General features: G+C 53.9%; 2 protein-coding genes across 4 annotated transcripts; both read left to right on the forward strand.

Moving 5' to 3' along the window:
• Positions 1-272: 272 nt before the first annotated feature.
• Positions 273-5,894, forward strand: LOC119152578 (putative methyltransferase DDB_G0268948). Of its 3 annotated transcripts, XM_037398057.1 has the most exons (8): positions 273-377; positions 673-1,116; positions 2,244-2,372; positions 2,665-2,825; positions 3,100-3,313; positions 3,937-4,037; positions 4,758-4,895; positions 5,467-5,894. In XM_037398057.1, the coding sequence occupies exons 1-8, from the start codon at positions 288-290 to the stop codon at positions 5,555-5,557; spliced, it is 1,368 nt and encodes a 455-aa protein (XP_037253954.1). In that variant the 5' UTR covers positions 273-287; the 3' UTR covers positions 5,558-5,894. The 3 variants fall into 3 exon arrangements, with proteins under 3 accessions (XP_037253954.1, XP_037253955.1, XP_037253956.1); XM_037398058.1 differs by lacking the exon at positions 273-377 and having other exon boundaries at positions 1,031-1,084; XM_037398059.1 differs by lacking the exons at positions 273-377; positions 673-1,116 and adding an exon at positions 1,193-1,295.
• An 86-nt stretch (positions 5,895-5,980) lies between these two features.
• Positions 5,981-13,286, forward strand: LOC119152579 (interferon lambda-3-like). Its single transcript, XM_037398060.1, has 5 exons — positions 5,981-11,888; positions 12,143-12,220; positions 12,369-12,512; positions 12,625-12,705; positions 12,815-13,286. Exons 1-5 carry the CDS (start codon positions 11,727-11,729, stop codon positions 12,908-12,910), a joined length of 561 nt encoding a protein of 186 aa, XP_037253957.1. The 5' UTR covers positions 5,981-11,726; the 3' UTR covers positions 12,911-13,286.
• Positions 13,287-14,760: the final 1,474 nt, after the last annotated feature.

The following is a 14,760-nucleotide window of genomic DNA, read 5'->3' on the forward strand; positions in this document are numbered from 1 at the left end:
GTGTCATCTGTACATTGCCCATCAGAGCGGCCTGTGCTACAGGGAGCTCAGAGTTAGGAAGAGGGCAGGTAACTGAAGCCCAGGACATCATCACTTCCATTATGCGGTCATCCTTTCAGCAGAGAGCCAGCAAAATTAGGGTATCTAAACCCCAAAGAGGCCAGACTCTTGCCAGCTGCTGCAGGACACCGCGGGTTATAAAAACATGGGGACCTTTGGTGCTTGTGTTGTATTTTCTCTTGGTGCAGATATGCACTCCTGGAACAATTAAGCAGTGGGTGACGCAAATGAACTATTTGGAACACAAGCCCAGTAACTCCAACCTAAGCTTTGATTCAGCAGACTGCTTCAAGGTGGCCTCCATCTTCAGTCCCTGGGTAAGTTCCACTGATTTCTCTTAAAATTAGGAGAGGCTTAAAGGCTGTGCTGATTAGCAGAGATTCACAAGCGCTGTGCAAAATGCCAACTGAAGTGCATGGGCAAAGCAAGCCACGGCTCTGCTGGCTTCAGATGTAACCAGCATCGCTCTAGTGTGGGAAGGGGTAAAAACCTGCCCTGAATCAGGGGAGGGTCTTTGTCTAGTCCTGAGATACCAACACTCCGTGCTCTTGAAGTCGGTACTGGGGTTATACGGGCTCTATTTATGCCTCTTCTTTTTCTGCTGGACAACAGGAGGGGACTTCAGGCGCAGCCAGACCTCCGCAGGTACAGCTTTGGGTACCCGCAGCATGCGAATCCTGTCCTCCTGCCACCTTGCGGCATCTGCCGGCCTCAAGCACCCGCCTCCCGAGGCGTGCGGGGCTGCTGAGCACCGCCGGTTGGCGGCCGCTCCGAAAGCCGGCCCCAGGTAACAACCGCACGAAGCGTGCGAGGGCCGAGGCCCGGCTCTCGGGCGCCAGCGGCCCCTGGCCACCGCCTGCGTGTCCCCGCCCCGGCCGGCAGCGGGGGGGCAGCGGGGGCGGCGCTGGCGGGGCGGGCGGTACCGGGGGCGGTGCCTGCCTTCCCCTTCCCTTTCCCCTTCCTTTTCCCTTGGCTCTTCCCTTTCCTGGGGGCCCTCCGGGGGCCCGAGCGGGAGGTGCTGGTGGTGGGAGCAGTTGCGGACGGGGGCTGCAGGCGGGGAGAGCGGGGGTGAAGCTGCCGGGGCGGGGGTCTCGCTGGTGGGAGCAGGCTTCTCTGGGCGCGGAGGGCTCCTCTCCCCACGGGGCTTTGGCTGGGCGGCTCTTCCCTGCTGCGAGCGGCTGCTCCTGCGCTGGCCGAGCCGCTACCGAGCTCCGCGTCTCTCGTGGCATCGCAGGGTACGATAACCCGTAGCGCCAGGGGTCGGATATTTGCGCGTCACTGGAGAGACTCGCAGTTGTTGCGCCCTTCTGCCCGGGCCGGGGGCGTGCGGGGGGGTGGGCTTGCTCGTCAGACGAGGCAGGGAGCCCGCCTGGCCGGGCCGTTGCTGTCTCGGGCAGCGCCTGCTCGGGCACCCAGATGGACAGAATACAGCCCAGAGCCGCCCGCGGCCAGGAGCCGTGTGCCAGCAGCTGCAGCGCCTCGGCTCGTGGGACCCTGCCCGCCGGTGCAGGGCCCGCCTGGTGTGTGGCAGCTGGGGGCGAAAGGGGTGGGCGAGCCAGGGAGGGCTGGGTGCTGCTGCTGGGGCGGCAGCCAGCGGGTGGGAGGCCAGGCTCGCCCCCCGGGTGCTTCTGGGTAACGGGGCACGGGGGTTCAAAGAGACTTTGAGCCTTTCTGGGGCAGGAAGGGACAAAAAAAATAATCGGAAGGTTCAGAAAGTGCAGGGTAGAGTTGCTGTGATTGCATTGCTGGTACTAAAACATAGATTTCCTTCAAAAACCCCAAAACCCCAGACTTTGCTGCTGCTGTTTTTTCTGCTGCTCTGCTCAGTGGTCGTCCCATCCCCACCCCCCACCCCCAAATTCAAAGATATTCCAGCTGTAATGGTGATTTATTTCAAAAGACAGCCAGGTGAGTGGGGAAAGCAAAGGGTTAAGGAGAAGGGTTTAAAAGCCTAGAAAGCATTTCCTTGTCAGAGGCTGCTGGTTTGCTTCTGTGATATCTATGATACCTGTGGGAGGGATGCCTGGACAGCAGGTTCATGCTCCCTCACTGGAACCTCATGGGGAAAGTGCTCCCTCGGCCCCTGCCAGGAACTGGAGACTTTAGTGCCTGCGGTCACACGCGAAGGAGGCAGGAGGAGGTTGATCTCATGGTGACAAACCTGGCTTGCTGCCTCCTCCCAGGTGCCAGGTCACCCAAGCATGGCCACTCAGATGTTTGAGGGAAGAGGGCACGCGGCTGTTTACCAGAAATACAGGTTTGCACCAGGCAAAGAGCTGCAGCAAACCATCCTCGGCTACCTGCAGGAAAAGGTACGTGGGGTATGGCCAGGCTGTAGGAAAAAACCAAGGTAATATTCCGTTACTTGTGGGCAGTAGTTATTTGCAGGTATTAGTATTTACCTTTTGGGAGTGTTACCTTGGTTGGTGCTGTGGGGAAGAATTAATCAGTAGGACTTAAGGTAAGATGTGGGCACGGAAGAGCCGTTCCGTGGGTTGTGCCATGCTAACTAAGGCTGTTCCTGGTTGGATGCTGGGGAAGGAATGGGGTAAGAGCACAGAAGTTGGGTGGCCGCCCACTGACAGGCATCCACTTCTCCTGCAGAGGGCAAACCCTGCTGAGCTGGTAGTGGATGTTGGCTGTGGGTCTGGACAAGGCACCCGCTTCCTTGCAGAGCACTTCAAGAAGGTGGTGGGAACAGACATCAGTGAAGCGCAGATCCAGGAGGCTAGGGATGAGGCCTCCATGCCCAACGTCTCCTACCTGTGAGTGTCAGGGGAGCAAGCTCAAAGGCAAAATCTGGGTCCTCACATGGAGGGTGGTGGTTTGTGAGTATGACTGTTCTAAGAGCCAGCTGGCACCAAAGGAAATCCCATTTCATGTGATTCCTGATATAAACAGGCACTCCCCTAGACTTAACGGTAGTTGTGGGCTTGCATCCCAAACAGTCATCATGAACTCCAAAAAATACCCACTAACTTCATGTCCTACTTTCTAATACCCATATTGCACACTGCCTTTTTCCCTTCCCCCTTCCAGCGTGTGCCCTGCAGAGGAGCTGCCATTTGAGGATGCCTCGGTGGACCTCCTGACTTCATTTACAGCCGCACACTGGTTTGATATAGAGAAGTTCATGAGAGAAGCAAACCGGGTGGTTAAGCCGGGTGGTTGCATGGTCATCAGCACCTACACCGTGGATATGAGTCTGCGCTATGGAAACTGCTCTGAAAAGCTGACCAAAGTCTTCAGAGAGGTGAGATAATGAAACCAAAACCTGGTCTGGGCAGGGGGAAATGTGTAGTACTTAGACACAGAGGGGAAAGCAGTGGGCTTGGGGAATATGACTAGAGGACTCCTATTGCAGGATGGGGCGGAGGGATGGTTAAATACAGGGATAAGGCTGAGATAGGGTTTAGTGGCTCCCGTGCAGTGCTAGGGCTGGCTGGAGGAGAAGAGGGACATTAGGATTAGTAGGGCAGACTCTGTGGTGAGAAGGGCTGCAGAGCAGATTTGGGGGGCTGGTATCATCAAAGAGTCTGCTCCTGTTGCCCTGATCACAGTGAAGATAATGGGAAGCAGAAACTGTGCGGAAAGAGGTTCTTCTTAAAGTGACGTTTCTTGACAAAGAGTGTCAAGGAGACTTTCTGCTATGAGTAAGAGCAGTGTAGGGAGGAAGACAGGACCCTTATCTCTATAATAAAATAGGATCCTTAAATTCTTGACACTAAGCAAAATTTTGGTGTATTTTAATGTAAGGAGTATTAAAAAAAATTAATACATACATGTATCAGCTATAGGGCCAAGCAAACCTGAGTTAAGTGGAAACTGAAAGCTTCAAGTGGTTTTGTGTTTGTTTTTAATATGCTGTCTTTGTAGAACTGGGACCTGATTTTGAAATACGCGCATAATAGAGTAAAACATGTCATGGATGACTACAAAGAGATCTTCGAGGCCTTGCCATTTCCAGACAAGAAGAGGTGAGCAGAAACCCCTTGGTGCAGCACCAGGAGCAGATAAAGATGGTGTCTCTCCTCCTCTACAGGGCTGCTCTGCCACTGGCCCAGCAAGGACATAAAGGAGCCAGGTTTGCCAGAGCAGGTAGCTGCCAGGCTTCAGCAAATGCCTTTACGTGGTGGCAGAACCATGTGGCTGCATTTGCATTCCCGTTGGATTTCACACTACTTTGTGGTGGGCTAGCAAGTGTGGTTGAAGGGCTGCAAGGAGCCTTCCTGCTCAAAACAGAATTGGGTTAGATTTTTTTTCGTTGGTGGTTTATGATGACTTGAGGCTTCTGGGCAGATTGCTTACTGGATGCAGGGGAAGAATGGAGTGAGAGAAAGAACCTGCCCCTGACCTCTGAGGGAGCCGGTGCCTGCCTTCCCACCAAGGCATGGGGCCAGGGCTGACTTCGCAGGCAAAAAGGATGTGTTGGTGTCCTGCCTGCTGGAGGGGAATGGGCTCTGCAGGCAGGCCAGTATCGAAAGGGTGTTCCAGTCACAGACTACGTTAGATGGTCCCTGGGACCATCTCTGCTTCTCCAGTAGTGCTTTAGTTAGATCTTCAGATGTTTTTTCCATGTGTTGGACCTCTGATGGTGTCAGCTATTCTATTCACCGCCACCTCATTCTGTTGTCCTTGTTCTATTGCCTTTGAGATTTAACTTGCCAATGCCCCTTGCTTCCCTGTCTCTCTTCTAGAGTCACCAATATTTTTGACAAAATTCCCATGACTGTCGCTGATGTGGTTGGTTACATGGAGTCTGCCTCTCCATATCAAACCTTTATGAAGAACGACCCCGAAGCCGCAAAATCCCTGCTCCAAGAGACTGAAAAGAGGTGAGGAAAACCTTTTGAGACAACTAGCAGGATATTAAGGACCTGCCTCATACAGTGCGTGAAGCGTAAGGTTGCAGAGGCCTCTTCAAAGCTCCAAGTGAGCTGCACAGTGATGTGCTCTCTCCTTCCCCCCAGGTGTGCATGGATTCTTGTCAGAGGTTAAACAGGAGATCCTCAGCTGCTCACAGCATGTTTGACCTTAGTTTGAGACAGCTGACTTTAAGTCCAAGTCTGTGTGGCTGTACGTTTCCATGCACTTGCGTGTCCATGCAAGTCTTGTGTCAGAGGTATCTTGAGTTTCTTTGCTTCCCTCTTGATTAGCAGAGGGCAGGAAAAGCATTGGCAGTTGCATCTTAACTATTTTGGCCCACAACAAGGCTCCACTGCAAAGCTGGGAAGAGGAGGCATCCCTGTGTCTGTTAATTTATTCATTGGCCTGTGGTGGAAGCAACTGCTGTCAAGACCTCTGTGCTTTAGGTGGGAAAGATCTGTCTCTGGTTGTAGATGTCACCCCATGTCAGGTGGGAGCTGGCTGGGCGGAACGAGACGCTGCTTCTGCTTCTTGTTTTAGGATGCTGGAGACGATGGGAGTTTCTTCTCGTGAAACCTCAGTGGAGTTCTATGTGAGACATGTCTGTGTGCTGGCATGCAAGGGACGGTGAGAGGAAACTTCTCCTGAACTGGTGCGGGAAGGGAAGGAAATAGTGGTTTGTCTCCTAACACCCCACTTGCAGCCACTCATTATTCCTTGGGAAGATTGATACTGATTCTGGTGATTAAAATTTTGATCTTTTGTGGAAAGCAGACTGGGGTTTCTGCCTGCTCTTGGGTTCCTGTCCGCTTTGGCCCTCGTTGTCTGCCCAGTGCTGTGCTTTCAGCTCTGGAAGGGTTCAGTTTCAGACTGGTGATGGTTGGATTGCACATGGTGATGAGAATCAAAGTAACAGCTGATAAACTTGCTGCATTTCTTACACAATTAATAAAAAAAGCTGAGAAAAAGTTGCTTGTTGTTCTCTTTTTAAGAGAAGCTGCAGAGCACCTACTGGGGTGGGAATAATGACACTTCACGGACGTTGCTTACTTAGGCCCTGAGTCTGAGGTCTTCTGTTTCATGGAGTAAGATGGGTTTTAGGTAGAAAGGACCATTCGCCCCTTTCCCTGCCCAGGCAAAGTAGAAGCCATGTGCTGCCTTTGAAAGGTGAGCTCGAAAGGGGCTGTTCTCACCCAGTATGAGACCCCATCCCTGGTGCTTTGCTGGCTGGTGCAGGTGTATCGGCAGGTGACCTGCCCCAGGATTGCCCATCACTGTGCCAGCACTCCTGCTTTGGCTCTCAAGAAGTTAACTCGCCCTCAGCACAGCTCAGGAGTCTTTCTGGGATTGTTGCCGCAGCAGAGCACATTTGTGGTCCCCTCTGTCCCAGCCCGCTATCGCTCGCTCGCCCACGCTGCAAAGATTAGAGGCTGCGTTTCAGGGAGGAGCAGGTGGACGCAACAGGGTTCAAAGCTGGGCACAGCCCAGCACAGGTCCCTTCCTGTTTGCTTTCTGGATATTTTAAGTCCGGGTGCAGCCTCTGTGGGGAGCTTTCCCTTTCTTGTAATTCCTGCCCTTGGCAAGAAGGATACCCTGATGCCATGGGGAGGGCTTTGGCCTCACCTGGTTGTACCTTGGTGCATCATTAAGAAAGGCAGAAGTGATATCTCTTCTCCCTGCCCCAGACACAGCACCTGGAGGGAGACTTCAGCTGTGGAGGGGAGGGCTTGGAGGTGCTTCAGCTGTGGTCCTGGGGCTCTTGGGTATGGTCCTGCTGTGGGTACAGAGACTGAGCCTCTGTGACCGGGTGAAGGTGCTGGACCCTGGGTGTATCTCCACTGAGTGCTGGCTCAGCTTGCTCAGGGTGGGGAGCAAAGGTTTTGACCCTGCTTGGTGGTTTCCAGGAGGGTTCTGGGATCCCGGGAAGATGGCAGCAGGGAGGAAAGCCCATCACTGATGCGAGGCTGGTCTCTGTGTCCGTGGCTGCGTGTTGGAGAAGACCTCATTGAGCAGTGATGCTGGATTCAGCCCTGCTGCCAGTCACTGAGGAAGAGGCTGCACTGGGTGCGGGTTGTGTTTGGTTGAGCAGTGGCCATAAAACCTCCCTTGCTGGGTGAGGATGGAGCTGGTGGCTTGTCATCTCCTGCGGGAGCACTAGAGGTCCCTCCCCAGCTGGGACTGCACCGGATGATATGGCTACCGGGGCGTCGGTGGCCTGTAGGGCTGCCTTGGCTGGGGAAGCTCCAGCTCAGCTGGCAGGACTTGTCCTAGTGAGGTGTGTCCCCGCAGCAGTGCCTGGGCAGGGTGATGTCCTGTGGGAGGGGAAACCCCATGTCCGTACAGTGCCAGCACAAAGGCTTTGGGGAAAAAGTGCTTGTTTGGGCTTTTTCTTCACTTCAAAACAAGTCTGTTTAAATTTGCTCGCTAATTAACTTCGTGATTAACAGCCCTGGCATCAGCTGGATGCTCAGCACATCCCCCGGAATGAGGCAGAGGGTGACTGGTGTGATGTAACACGAGGGATTGCATCACCGACACACTTGGGCATGATGTCAACGGCGTGAGACACGTGGAGTGGCACAAACCAGCCTGACATCGTGGTAGCAGCTACAGCTCACGCGTGCCAAGAGGTGGTGAAGGGTTCTGGGGTATGTAGCAGGGCCAGCAGCACCTCAGTGGCACTGACACCCTGGGCTGGCAGAGACAGGTCTGGTGATGGCTGCCAAGCAAAGGTCACCTGATGTCCCCTGTCCCAGCACCACCAGGCCATAGGCAGGGCTCCCACACATCACCCAGCATTTTATTTTTATAGCTGGCTTCTTTGGGGCACTTTTTTGGTTCTTGCCATCTCCTTTCCAAGACCAGCGACTTGAGCAGGAGCCAGTTTCTAGCAGATGAGCCCACCAGCTCCAGAAGGGTCACAAAGGAGTGACCTGGGCTCGTCCTTACCCACTGCAATGGCATGGCTCGTGGCCAAGGCTTTTCCACACATGCCACGTGGCAGCTGATGACTCAAAGGTGATTGCCTCACCCAGCACTCATGTCAGCTCTGCCCGAAGCCCTGCCAGGTTTCGCTTTCCTTCTCACACCCGGGATCTCCCACGCACTCGGGATTTCTTCCTCTGAGCAAGTTCAAGTGGCTCTAGCCTGCTGGACTGTGTGAATCTGAGGAGGGAGCTCCATCACCGCCATCACGCTGCCCTCCCGGCATGATACCATCTGCAGTCAAAGCTGGAGCGATGGCTGTGGTAGGTCCCCAGTGCCCTGTAGACCCCACCAGGCACGATGTGGTGTCCCTGGCTCGTGCCGGCTTTGGAGGACCTTCCACTCTCGTGGCAGGAGCTGGTACTAGCATGGTTTGGAGGAGCCATGCCAAATGCAGCCAGGCTTTGCTGGCCAAGCTGGGGACCAAGGTATGGTGGAGCGTGGCATTGCTGTGCAAGACACTAGCAGGTGTGCCGATGCCCAGGAAGGCAAGACTGCGCCCCATCAGAGAAAAGCCCTCATTACTGCTCAGCCAGGCACTCGCAGGCTTGGCTATGGCTGGTGGAAAATGAGGCACAAACATCTGAGCAAGGTGCCCAGGAGATCTTCAGCCCTTCGTCACAGCTGCCCTAAGTGCCGGGTGGCTGCACTGATGGCCCCGGCTTCACCACTCAGCTTTCACTTTTCCTTTGGTGCGTCTAGATTTCTTTGCCTGCATGAAGTGATGAGGTTTTGCTTTGCTTCTCTAACCACAAATGACAGGCAGTAGATAAAAGCCACAGCAATGGGGAAGAGGAACCAAAGAAGCCAGGTCCCACAGGGATAGGATGCTGCTCCATAACCCGATGGGTGAACCAAGAGTGTCCTCAGCAGGGGCTTATGGCATGGGGCAGTGGTTCATGGTGGATCTACGTGTGTGCCAGGGCAGTCTTCCAGCCATGCTCTGGGTCCATGGGCCTGCAGGTGAGGCTATGCCAGCACAGCAGGTACTGGACATCACCATCTCACTGCTGGACATCACCGCCTGGGTGCTGGGAACCTTGCTCTAGCCCTGCCAGCAGCCATTGGAGATCCCAACCTGGGTGCCAAAACACCCTAGCCTGGCTCGTGCCTTGGTCGGGAGGAAGAAACACCCCACAGTGCCTGTCCTGTGAGCCAGCCAAGCTCCACCATGTGGGACCTTGAGCCACTATTGCCCTCCAGCTGCTCCACTGTGACCCAGAGTTCCAGGCAGTGCTGGGACCCCCACTCCCTCCCCTCTCTCACTGGGGGGCACATTTATTTTTACATTCATTAGAATTTTCTACTAAGGTGCCATCTTCCAGCTGAGCTGAGCATCGCTTGGGTGATGTACGTGAATTTAGTTATGCTGGTTTGGGCTTTTATTTCACAGTTATATTGATCGTGAGCTTATTGCATTGAATTAAAATAATTCCTCGATAGCTGTGCATTTCTTTAATGGCAGAGAGGAAAGGCAGTGCTGTTGTCTTGTTCATCAAGAAGGCAAAGACCTTGCTCAGGCTTTTAATTGCAGACCTCACATAGCCTGCTGCAGCGGGGATGGCTGGCATGGGAGCCTGGTCCAGCAGCAATGAAGTGACATCCTGTACCCACTGTGCTATCAGGCTTTAGCACCATATTTTGCTGTCCTAGCTCTTCTCCAAGCTGTGTCTGCATGCAGTCTGGCGAAGGGGGAAATAGCCGCTGTAGAAGCCATGCTGCTCCCTGCCTGCTGTCTCCACTCCTCTTCATCTCCACCGTGGTTTTCCAGGAAATACCTGAGCTTTTGGAGATGCTGCTGGGGCAGGGGAAGGGCTCAGGAAAGGCTGGATGGACCCTGTGGGTCAACAGCCAGTCCTGCTTAACCTCTTCATATGGACCATGAGGCAGAGTGTACCAAGTTCACTGATGACACCAGACTGGGAGGAGCAAGTGACACACCAGAGGGTCCTGCTGCCATCCATGGAGACCTCAACAGGCTGGAGAAATGGGCTGATGGGAACCTCATGCCGTTCAACAAGGGGAAGATCAAAGTCCTGCACCTGGGTGGGAACAACTGCAGGCACTGGGACATGCTGGGGGCCATCCAGCTGGAAAGCAGCTTGGTAGAAAATGCCCTGTTGGACACTAGGTTGAACATGAGCCAGAAATGTGCCCTTGCAGCAAAGAAGGTGAACAGCATCCGGGGCTGCATGGGGAAGAGTGTTTCCACAAGCTAAGGGAGGTGATTCTTCCCCTCTGCTCAGCACTGGTGAGGCCACCCCTGGAGTGCTGGATCCAGTTCTGGTCAAGATGGACATACTGGAGAGAGTCCAATGAAGTACCACAAAGATGATGAGGGGACTGGAGCATCTCTCCTATGAGGAAAGGCTGAGAGCTGGGGCTGTTTAGCCTGAAGGCTCAGGGGCTCTTGGTGATGTCTACTGGCAGGACAGCAGGCAGTGGGCACACCCTGAAACATGTGAAAGTTCATCTGAACACGAGAAAACATACCCGTAAGTGTATCCTACCACAACCTGGTGCAATAACTTCTCCTGTTTGTTTGGACTCCTTGAAGTCAGCAGTTTATTTCCAGATGTGAACATTAAAAATTGGGTCCTTTTGGAACAGTGTTTTTCTGTGGCCACCACATGAGGCAATGCAAAGTGCATTTTGCCTACTCCTGCCTTACTGTGTATTTGCTTTTTAGATACAGGTATTGCCCTAATTTCCTATATTTACTACTTGATGAATGCATGAAACAAAACGTGCAGCACTGATAGCTTCGCATCGCAGGGGGTTACCGGAGGGAAGGTCAGATTTTGCTGAATGGGGTCGCTCTTCCAGCTGTCAGCGGAGAGGTGTCAATACATGATATTTGCGTTTCCAGGCTAAACAGGGAGGAAACTCCTGCCAGCTCCAGTGGCTGGTGGGGCTGGTGGTCCCGCTCATCTCCAGCAGAGCCCCTGCACAGGACTATGTCCCACCTGCAAAACGCAAGGTGGAAGTGCTGCTGCTTTCACCCTCTTTCCTGCTTTCGCAGCGAGCCTGGTCCCTCGGGATAATACACAGGTGAAGCTCATGCCTGCAGCCTGCATTATGCAGTGCCCATTCCTGGCTGCTGCTTCTGCCCGCTCCCTGCCATGGCTGTTGTGCTGTGCTTCCTGTGGGGAAACCGAGGCATGAACTCCTGCTGCCACTTGTGGGGCACCAGAAGCCTCCTGGCTGCCCTGAGCCCGCTGTCCCTGGGGGGCTGCATGCCTGGGAGTCTCCTGCAGCTTTCAGTGTGGTGCCAAGCAGGGTTGTGTGCAGGTTTCTCCACACTTGCCAGCACCTCTGCACCACTCAACATGGCAGCATCATCCCCCCTGTTCAGCTCCCTCGGAGGGGTGCGATGAAGGCAGCCCGAGCATATCCCTGCACCTCCAGGGCACAGGGTGCGCCCGTGGACAGGTGGTGAGGCAGGCAGCAGGGCAGGCAGGCAGCTGGAGGCGGGATTCCCGTCGATGCTTTCAGTTTCCCGTTTTCAGAGCCGCCAGGCCGCGGATTTTCCTACCAACCTGAAAGCGCAATCACGTCGGGCAGGCGGCATAAAAAGCCAGGGCGATGGGGAGCAAGGCAGCCACAGCCAAGAAGAAGAAGCAGCCCTCAGACCAGCCAGCAGCCCAGCAGCCCTGCAGCCAAGCGAGCCACCCACAGCAACACCGTCAGGCATCGCTACATCAGGGATTTAGTGGATCCAGCCTGGAGCACTCCAGTTCATCCTCTCTGGCTTCGTGTACTGCAGCACCCTTGCTTCATTGTAACCCGCTCACCATCAGGCTCTCGTCAGCAAAATGCTGTGCCTCGGCTTCACCCCGCTGCTTGCACTGGTGCTGGGGGCCAGCCTTGGGGCCGCCTTCCCCCAGGATGCCCTGAAGAAGAGCTGCAGCCTGTCCAAGTACCAGTTCCCTGTGCCCCATGAGCTGAAGGCTGTGCAGAAGATGAAGATGCATTTTGTGAGTACCACTGGCAATGGGGGGCTGGGGGCTGGTGGGGGGCAAGGCAGCGGGGATGTCGAACTTGAGACCCGGAGTGACATGGTGGATGTTTTCTGCAGCAGTTTGGGGAGGAGGATGTTTTACAAGGGAATTTGGGGACAAGAGGGATGCTGGGCCAAATTTCATCCCCCTCAAGGCTGACTGGCATTGCACAGTATTGCCAAAAGTCAGGATGACAGCTTTTCAATCTCTCTCTTGGTTTATGCCTGCAGGAGGCCATCATGCATCAGTCGAACCGCAGATGCAACACCAGGCTCTTCCATAGGAAATGGAACCCAGCAGAGCTGTCGGTAAGAGCAAGGCAACCTCCAGCCAGGACCTCCTGTTAGCTGGTCCTACCTCCATCCACACCCCTGGGCAGGTCTTTGAGCCCCTGTGCTCCAGCCTGCAGCCAGCTGTTGTGCTTTGGGTCCCTAACCGGGATGCCTCTGCCCACAGGTGCATGATCGAATGATGCTGGTAGAAGCTGAACTGGACCTTGCCACCACCATGTTGGGGCTCTCTGCTGCCCCCAAGTTCGCTGAGACACGCCAGCAGCCCCTGGCCTTCCTCACCCAAGCCCGGGAGGACCTGCGAGGCTGTGTAAGTGATCCGCCCCCCCAAAAAAACCAGGCTCATGCCAGCTGAGCAACCCTGGTGCTGGCAGCATCGCCATGGGGCACAGCTGGTCCTTACGCAGGTGCTTTACTTGCAGCTGGCCATGGAGGCTCCTTCACATCAGCCCTCTGGGAAACTGAGGCACTGGCTGCAGAAGCTGCAGGTGGCCAAGGACACAGTAAGTCAGGCCAGCAGGGCAAAGGGCTGTGGGGTGTTAGTGACTGCACGGCTCTGCAGGGCCCACTACACCGTCTCCAGTGCTAACCTGCCCTTTCCTCCCACTGCAGGAGACCACCAGTTGCCTGGAAGCCTCCACCATCCTCCACCTCTTCCAAGTGCTGAATGACCTGCGGTGCACAGCCCTCCGGGAGCAATGCACTTAGCCCCCACCGGCAGCACAGCCGGCATGACACGGTGCTCACCAGCCCCAAAGGATGTCCCGAGGACTGGGAAGAATTATTTTTATTACATCACTGGACTGTATTTCCTATTTAAGCATTTTTCTTATTTATGTGAGCTCAGGGAGCAATTGTTTTTTTAGGGTCTTTTAAATTATTGGGGGGTTTTGTGTATTTATAAATGTTTCAGGGGGAGGTAAAGAAATGCTGTTCCTGAAAGATGCTGTTCAATAGGGATGAATGTATTTATTTGATATCTTTGTTTTGCTGGTTTTCAAAACACTGACAGTTTTTAAGGAAATCTATTTTTTTACCTACTATTTATTACAGAGAGTATTATGTATATTTACCTGTATAAATTATTTTTTACATGCTATTTAATATGAAAAATAAACCAGATACCATAAACAGACAAGCTGCCATCACATGTTTTTATTAGGCTTTGCTATAACATCATCCCTTTGGAAAAGCAAGTTATTGAGGGGGCTGAGGGAGGACACTGGACGAATTTTGAGCATTTGAAAGTCAGCAAATCTTTAGCGCTCACGTTCACCTCTAGCTGCTTTTAGGTTGCAGGGCTGGGGACTGAGCTGCGAGCGGCTGAGCTACTGCATGGCCATGGCTTCCCGCAAAGAGACAGCCAGGGACACAAGCCATAAATGCTTGTCACAAAGTGTGTCGCAGGTACCCCTGCTCATCCTGCCCAGGCTTTGCAAGGACGCCGTCCAGATGAAACCTCATTGCTGACGGGGAGCAACGATTTGCAAATTACACTTCATACTAAGGTAGCCTGGCATAAAGGTGGGGAAAGGCTGTTGCTCCTCTGTCTTTTGCAGCTGCCCTCAACCTGCTTCTGCAGGAGTGATGGGCCCTGGCCACTCGAGACACCCCTATGCACATGCCTTCAAGCAGACACCTGGACACTTGGGTAATATTGACTTCATGGGGGGAGAAGAGCACACCCCGCAGGGAGAGGGAAGCCTGTCCGGCTGCAAGCACAGGAATGCACGCTGCTCTGAAACCAGAAACCCCGGGCAAGAGGCACTTCCCTGCTATGTGGAACAGCTTTGCCAGGACAGGGAGAAGACAGATGCCAGCTGCTGGGCTCTTTGGGGAGCTTTAATAGATTTTATCACCTGGCCATGCCACAGGTGCTACCCATCCACTGCCACCAAATGTCAGGAGTGACACCCAAGGCACTGAAAACCCATCTGGAGGGAAATGCTGTAGGGTCAACATGATGGACGGGCAGGCAAAGCCCTGGTGGTGTGTCTGGTACACAGCAGTCTGTCACAGTGGCTCCTGGTTTTGGTTAAAACGGAACACAGCTCGTGTTTCAAAAAACAGGCTGCAGCAACACTTTGCCTGTCTGGCCACGCGCTCCCAGGAAAAGGCAGATGCCCATCGGTGCCTGATTTGGAAGGGTCCGCCTCAAAATTCACAATTTCACCCCTTGGTTTTAAAGTCTTGTGAGAAATCCCTCTCTGTGGGACCTACAACATCTATGGAGGAGGTTGTTTTTAATACATTTCTGGCCAGAAGTACTATACTGCAATATCCAAATGATACATGGATCTGGAGAGGAAAGCCTAATGAGAGCAGGTGTTTACTCATCCCCCCAAACAGATGTATTTAGATTATCCTGCTGCCATTAAGGCATCTACCAAATCATTGTGAAATGCAGCTGCTGCAAAATGGTGTGTGATGCCACTGCACCTGGGAGGATAGGTGCAGGGCTGCCCGCATGCCCATCTCCAGGGAAGGAAATTAGTTCTATCCACTGAGCAGCAGCAGGGTTGCAGCACAGCTCTCCCAATCAGAAGGTGAGGGCAGAA

This window comes from Falco rusticolus, chromosome 8 (assembly GCF_015220075.1).
Source record: "Falco rusticolus isolate bFalRus1 chromosome 8, bFalRus1.pri, whole genome shotgun sequence".
In the NCBI taxonomy this organism is placed as follows: Eukaryota; Metazoa; Chordata; class Aves; order Falconiformes; family Falconidae; genus Falco; species Falco rusticolus.

What these genes read in the sequence shown, in the direction of transcription:
- LOC119152578 (XM_037398057.1), top strand. Translation starts at nt 288, where the DNA reads ATGAACTATTTGGAACACAAGCCCAGTAACTCCAACCTAAGCTTTGAT. An exon ending in CCTCCATCTTCAGTCCCTGG is followed by an intron (nt 378 to 672) that starts GTAAGTTCCACT and finishes GCTGGACAACAG; the next exon opens with GAGGGGACTTCAGGCGCAGC. An exon ending in CTCCAAGAGACTGAAAAGAG is followed by an intron (nt 4,896 to 5,466) that starts GTGAGGAAAACC and finishes TTCTTGTTTTAG; the next exon opens with GATGCTGGAGACGATGGGAG.
- LOC119152579 (XM_037398060.1), top strand. Translation starts at nt 11,727, where the DNA reads ATGCTGTGCCTCGGCTTCACCCCGCTGCTTGCACTGGTGCTGGGGGCC. An exon ending in GGGAGGACCTGCGAGGCTGT is followed by an intron (nt 12,513 to 12,624) that starts GTAAGTGATCCG and finishes CTTTACTTGCAG; the next exon opens with CTGGCCATGGAGGCTCCTTC. An exon ending in TGCAGGTGGCCAAGGACACA is followed by an intron (nt 12,706 to 12,814) that starts GTAAGTCAGGCC and finishes CTCCCACTGCAG; the next exon opens with GAGACCACCAGTTGCCTGGA.